Here is a 7,403-nt window from a genome sequence, read left to right as displayed (position 1 = left end):
AATAGTCTAAAAGCGATATTACTTTGAGAGAAAATGAGTTCTTATTTCCTGAACCTTCTTTATCGAATTAGAAAACTGTGATTGACGTTGCACATGAACTATTTTCTTATGAATCTATCAAAGGCAAGTACATTTGAGGTTGATGGACTAAAAACAATATATTATTTTATATTCAAATTATTTTTTTTTTTAATTTTCTTAAATATAGCTAAATTCTAATATGTTGTTTATATAAAGGATTAAATTAGATTGCAGAGTTTTAATAAGGACTCTACGCTATAGATTCCTTAACTTTATTGAATTTTAAAAGTACTTTTTGAACCTTTCTGAAACACTTGATGTCTATCAATGTGTGTGTGTGTGTGTGTGTGTGTGTGTGTGTTCACGTGGCGTGCACCAGTGTGAAATGAATTCTCATCTAAAATCCACGCTTTCTTTCAGTAGACCAGGCAACTGACATTTCCCCTCGTATTGCTGCATGACACCATCATTTAACATCAGCCACTGATGAATAGTGAATGGAAACAGAGATCCGATTCTAAAAGCCTGACCTGCAGAAATGATTTAGAGAGGTCTTCAGCGTTTGAAGTGCTAGCTTTCCCTTCACCTTGGAGAACACTGAAATGGAGATGCTGGAGGCATCCAGAAGATCTAAGCGTATATCACACAACCAATGGAGAAGTCGTCTAGACGAACATCAGACGGTCAGCTTTACAGAAAATTAATGAAAATAAAACATTACATAGATTTATGTTTATATTTTAATTTAAATAAGTGTATGCATGTATGCAAATAAGATAAAATAAAATACTTTTTTTTTTTTTAATGGGCTGGTCCTCTTTTACATAGACTCTTTGGTGTATAATTTAATAGCAGTTCTCAGCTGATTGTCAGACCTGCACACTCAGCACAGTCAGTGTCCTCAGTTTGCTGTGCCTTGCGAAATATTGCCATGGCCATAATTAAAAGCCGTCCTTTGAAATTAATCACATATTATGAGAGTTGCTTTAATCAATTTGCAAACATCAAATTACTGTCTCCAGCATATGTTCCTCAAAATGGCTGTACCATCATTATTTCTTTCTTCTTTTTTTTAAGAGACCCAATTAAATTTCTGGAAATCAGATGGGTCATAACTCCACTTACTGTCCTGAAATACAATTATCAGATCAGTCATCTTCTATGAAATGCCTTTCAGCGGCAGCCATAGAGCAGCCCATCCAAACGGTCAATCTGATTCATGTCTCCAGCCTGTCGCAGTTAATCCAAAATTCACCTCATCTGACACATTTATCCCAAAGTGAGCATAAAACTGCACTCACAACCTATTTTACTTTTATAATGTCACGTATTTTTGCAGAATGGGATATGATTCGAATTGATTGGACAGGTAAAAGAACATGTAATGGAGCCAGGTGATTGGAGGCACTAGGTTAAAAACTAGAGGCCTCGATGATGTCATCAAAGGGAAAGTTGCAGATATAAACTCGGAACTGTGAGGAAAAAAGTCAGAATTGTGAGATACATATTTATACTTGTGAGAGAAAAAAGTTATAATTGCGAGTTCGTTTTATGCAGTTCTGATAAAAAAAGTCAGAATTGCGAGTTCGTATTATGCAATTCTGAGAAAAAAAAAAGTCGGAATGCGAGTTGGCATTGCACATTGCACAGTTCGCATTATGCAATTTTGAGGAAAAAGGCAGAATTGCAAGTTTGTATTACACAATTCTAAATCAAAGAAAAAAACGAATTGTGTGCTTGTATTGCGCAATTCTGAGAAAAAAAAGTCGGAACTGCGAGTCTGTATTATGCAATTCTGAAAAAAAATTGCAAATACTTTCAAAAAAAATTTTTTGGTGGCAGAAATGGGATTCCATATGTATCATTCGTAATATATTCAAAATATAATGTATTATGCAATTCTGAGAAAAAAAAAATTAATTGCAAGTTCGAATTACGCAATTCTGAGAAAAAAAAAATCGTAATTGCGAGTTTGTATTACACAATTCTGAGGAAAAAAGTCCGAATTGTGAGTTCGAATTTCGCAATTCTGAGAAAAAGAAGTCGGAATTGCGAGTTCGTATTAGACAATTTTGAGGGAAAAAGTCAGAATTGCAAGTTCGCATTACTCAATTCTGAGAAAAAAGTCATGTTTGTATCACACAATTCTGAGAAAAGAGTAATGTTTGTATTACGCAATTCTGAGAAAAAAAAGTCGGAATTGTGGGTTTGTATTATGCAATTCTAAAAAAAAAAAAACATCGGAATTCTGAGTTTGCATTACCCGATTCTGAGAAAAAAGTTGGAATTGTGTGCTTGTATTGCGCAATTCTGAGAAAAAAAGTCGGAATTGTGGGTTTGTATTATGCAATTCTAAAAAAACATCGGAATTCTGAGTTTGCATTACCCGATTCTGAGAAAAAAGTTGGAATTGTGTGCTTGTATTGCGCAATTCTGAGAAAAAAAGTCGGAATTGCGAGTTTGTATTACGCAATTCTGAGAAAAAAGTTGCAAATACTTAAAAAAATATATATTTAGTGGCGGTAATGGGCTTCCATATGTATCACTCATAATATATTTAAAATATAAATTAAGAATAATTTTTGTTTATATACTTTTATCTTAGCTAAGTTTACATGCTTAACAACAGAAATGCTGCATAGTGTCTATGCTGAAGCTTTGTTTTCAATGTTTCTCCAACCTTCAAACAAAAACACAAAAAAAAAACACCAAGTCTAAACATCTGACATTGACATCAGACAGTATTTACAGCCCATTACGTGTCGGTTTTTAGATGAGGAGATAAATTGCCCACTAAAAAACGTTACACGGTTGCAGCAAACTCCCTGTAGGACTCACTAAGTTAAAATTCAAACTTTGCTTCACAGTTCCGTTTCGAGACAAAAGTGTTTATCACAGCTGCAACTAAATTGAACCTAATCAGAATGTAGCACTCGCAATACTTAATTAAACGAACTTTGTACCAATTTCATCAAGCCTCTCGTTTATCTTAATCCACGTGTTTCCTTGCAAAAAAACGACAATAGTTGATTAAGTTTGGAGGAGAAAGAAGTGCAAAGGAAAGGAAGTGGGGAATTTCATTCGGGAGTCTGAAATTGCAAAGCTAAGGTGATTAAAGGTGCCGTCTTTGTGATGCAAATGAGATTCCTTTTGAAGATTATCCTTCGTCTGGCAAAAGACACCTCTGCTTTGAGTGGGAGACCGGCGGAAAAGGTCCTACCGGTGTCATTGGCAATCTGGGAAAATGGATAAGTTTCACTTCACTTTCTGTCTGAAGCTCGCCAGTTTCCCACACTCCTCATGAAATCAACAACCGCAGGCTATGCTGTTTAACAGCTGATTGATTTGGCAGTGTTACATCACATTGTCCATCAAAATATCTAAAAGAGAACGTTATTCATCGGCACCGCCGGCCAAAGTTAGATTTAGCGCGACGTTTCTTTTAGGGTACACGTGTAGCTGTCCATCTGATCAGGGATTCCACTAGGCAGTGATGACATTTCAGAGGCGGCGTTACTCTCAATGACCCAGGCTCTGATTTACTGACTGAGAACGTAATTAAGCTTCGCTCCGTTCCCGAATCCCAGAGCTCGTCTGAGCTGCTAATTGGCATGAATTAGCTGTGAACAGAGGGAGTGTTTCTACCCATTCCCCACTCTTTTCTTTCCTTTTTTTATGTTCCCGCTCTCGTCTAACTCGCTTTAAAGGACCCGGAGAGGGCCCACTTGAATTGGCTCCACAGTCTAATGGTCTGCCAGGTTCCTGACATCGGCAGTGAATATTAGTACAGACTTTTTAATCAAGAGACTCTCGGGCTGCCGCCCATTGCTAAAAGTACATGTACCAAAACATCTGGCCTGCCAGCTGCGCTTGTATGCGCCGCTCGTAATGAAATGTCTGATTTTCTGATCCATTAGTCCAAATCTATACACATTTAGAAGCTCATGCGTCCTGCATATTGTCCGACACGCTCTTCAAACACCAACAGGGATGCGGTTCGCTCTGACATTGGCCAATCGCCTAGGTTTGGAAACTCAATAATTGACTTCAAATGATGTGTAGTTGTCAATTAAATAGATTTAGAATAGTAATTAAAAACATACAAACAAAAAAATAATAATAATCATAATGATTATTTTTTGTAAAAATATAAAATTAAAAAAGGCAGTGTAACAATGTTTACATACATTTTTCATAGAGGATTGGAAACGCAATACTTCACTTCAAATGATGTGTAGTTGTCAATAAAATATACATTTATAATAAAAAAAAATGATTATAGTTGTTAATAAAAAAATATACATTTATAATAATAATTAAAATTATATTAAAACAATAACAATCATTGTGGTTTAATTTTTGTAAAAAATTAACATTTAAAAAAGACTATGTAAAGATTTTCCATACATTTTTTATACATTTTTCGCCTAGGTTCGGAAACTTAGTAATTGACATCAAATGATGTGTAGTTGTCAATAAAATATACATTTATAATAAATAAACTAATAAATAAAAACAATAATAATCATTATAGGTGTTAATAAAATATACATATATAATAATAATTAAAAGAAAAACAATAACAATAATTAAGGATATTTTTTGTAAAAATAAATAAATAAATAAATAAGATAATGTAATGATATTTTCATACATATATGCATACACACACACTAGTGTTGTCACGATACTGGAATTTCTAACTTCGATACGATACCTTGAAAAATATCCATATTCGATACTATTTTCAATACCACAGAGAAAAAAACTGCCACAATATTAAGGAGGTAAATTTCTTTTTTAATTTAAAGATAAATATAGTCTAGAACATGACAATAAAGTATATGCATATGTACACTGCTACAGCCCTGTTCAGCTTCGTAGCTTCATTTGAGTTTGAGCTTCATGCTTTATTTGCTGTTCAAATACAACTGGTAGTGTAGGTCGTAAACTTTTTTTTTTTTCAGACCACACTTTTAAAATTAACTGAACTAATTAATCTTAGAACTTAAGTTAATGGTAAAAGATATTTGTTAACATTAGTTAACATGAATAAACAATGAAAAATACTTCCAAAACATTTATTAATCTTAGTTAACAGTTCATTTAAAATATAATTTACTACTACATTAACTAATTAAAATCCAAAGTTATATCTGTTAATATTTTTAATTGGACCAGAGCTAACATGATCCGTTGTGTTTTTATTACCTACCGTTATCAAAGATTCAAATATTCTGTAACAAATGCATTGCTCATCGTTCATAAATGCTGGTTAATAGATTAACATTATTTGACGAACAGATTTTAATGTCGTATTCATAATCAACGATCCACGCAAGCAAACAAGCGTGCATCACACACAATGCTCAGTTGCTCACTGGATCGACATTAAGACATATTGTAGAATTTAAGTAATGATTTTTTGAAATAAAGTTAAATAAGCGCAGTTAATTTACATTTGACCGCAGTTAAAGTATTTACTCGTCTAAGATTCCTCAATCTGATTATATTAACGAACTACGGTAAAAAACGGGACAACACTCATATCAGCAACAATAAAAGGCAATCTTATTTAATGATTCAGTCATGTTAAAATGAGAACAGTTCTTCTTTATATAGATCCGGGTGTCTGTCTTTCAGGTGCTTTGCGAAATTAGTGGTGTTAGCGCCTTTTGTTAGCACTGCTCTGTAGCAACTCTTACATATTAGCTTGCTTGTGTACTTCAGCTTTCCATGTTCATTTGTTTCATATCCAAAATATTTCCAGATAGCACTCCTGCTGTGTTCTTTATCAAACAAAGTTGGTCGCGGGATGCCGCACTCGCCTTTTCCATTCGCCTCACGCTTGAATGAGACGAGACAGGCACTGCGGTCACGTGTGGTGTTTGTCAACTTGCCTATGTGGAATAGTGAAAGTGACAGCTCGGCTAGTATCGATACTTTGGGAAATTAGTATTGTATCGTTCAGATATTTCAGTATCGATATTTATCGAAATATCGATATTTTTGACAACACTAACACACACATAAAATAATAATAATAAACACTATAGTTGTTAATAAAATCAAACATTTATAATAATACTAATTAAATTAAACTAATATACTAATAAAACTGATTAAATACGGTAATTAAAAAAAAAAAACACACACAAAAAAACCCAATAACAATCATTATGGCTAATTTTTGTAAAAAATAAAATAAAAATTTAAAAAAGACTATGTAATGATATTTCCATACATTTTTCATACTTTTTTTTGTCTAGGTTTGTAAACTTAGTAATTGACTTCAAATGATGTGTAGTTGTTAATAAAATATACATTTATAATAATAATAAAATAAACAAATAATAAAAAAAATAATCATTATAGTTGTTAATAAAATATACATTTATAATAATAATAATAATAATAATAATAATAATTAAAGCTGCGAGCAGCGATGAACGGGCCCTCGCACCCGGGCTCACCGCCGACCGGTGGCTTCAGGAAAACAGCAAACGGTGGGCAGTATGCTTTTAATACAGTAAATGTAGGAGAAATATGTCAAAGTCACTTAATGTGCCAAACTTGCCGCTGCCAGCTGGTGGCGCTATGCCTATAACTGATTATTGGCATGTAGATGTGTTCAGGCCAGCACTATTATCAAACATATGAAGTTTGGTGCAGATTGACCTTGGTATGTTTGAGTTAGTGAAATATATGATATATCCTGCTGCCAACAGGTGGCGCTATGATAATATCTGAATATTGGTCTTTAGGTGTCTTCAGGCCAGGACTCTTACAAAACCTGTGAAGTTTGAGGCAGATCGGACATTTTATGGCTAAGTTATAACAACTCAATGAAAACTCAAGATCTTCACAATTTAACATCTCTAAGGCCTCAAGATCAGACTGACCAAATATAATGTTGATTTAATTAAATGCAATCAATGCAAGGACTTCAGATAATGCCAACTGTGAACCAATATGCTAAATTTTCCCTATACTCTGATGATGATGATAAGAACAAGATTCATGATGATAACAAAATGTTATTATTGCTTGCTTTACGTCCACCACTTCTGCTTAAATGTCATCGTTACCTATCTGTACAATTTGTGTGTGGATATTGCTTTGCTGGTGACTCCTGTTATAAGACATCACTCTTAAGCGCTACATTACTAAGAATCAATAATGAAGACGGTGCCCAGTTGGCACATGCATTCAAAGTAACCCTCTGCTAGTTTGGATTTAAAGTTTACAGAATTGAAAGGGTTAGACTTTAAAATCAACACACAGACACATACACACAAAATATAAAATGTTGCCATTCAGTTTTATTTGTTAGCATTAACTATATTAGTTAACATGACCAATAAATAAATAGCATTTATTAA

At 33.6% G+C, this 7,403-nt stretch overlaps 1 protein-coding gene across 1 annotated transcript in view; it reads right to left on the bottom strand.

Moving 5' to 3' along the window:
* Positions 1–1,194: 1,194 nt before the first annotated feature.
* agbl1 (AGBL carboxypeptidase 1) overlaps positions 1,195–7,403 on the bottom strand; it is a 194,507-nt gene continuing 188,298 nt past the window's right edge. The window contains exon 22 of the mRNA XM_073831593.1: positions 1,195–1,251. Coding sequence (XP_073687694.1) covers positions 1,195–1,251 — 57 coding nt within the window. The remainder of the gene's footprint in view (positions 1,252–7,403) is intronic.

Source organism: Garra rufa, chromosome 25 (genome assembly GCF_049309525.1).
Source record: "Garra rufa chromosome 25, GarRuf1.0, whole genome shotgun sequence".
Lineage (NCBI taxonomy): Eukaryota > Metazoa > Chordata > Actinopteri > Cypriniformes > Cyprinidae > Garra > Garra rufa.
Note: the sequence above shows the minus strand (reverse complement) of the source record. Positions and strands in the feature narration are given on the sequence as shown.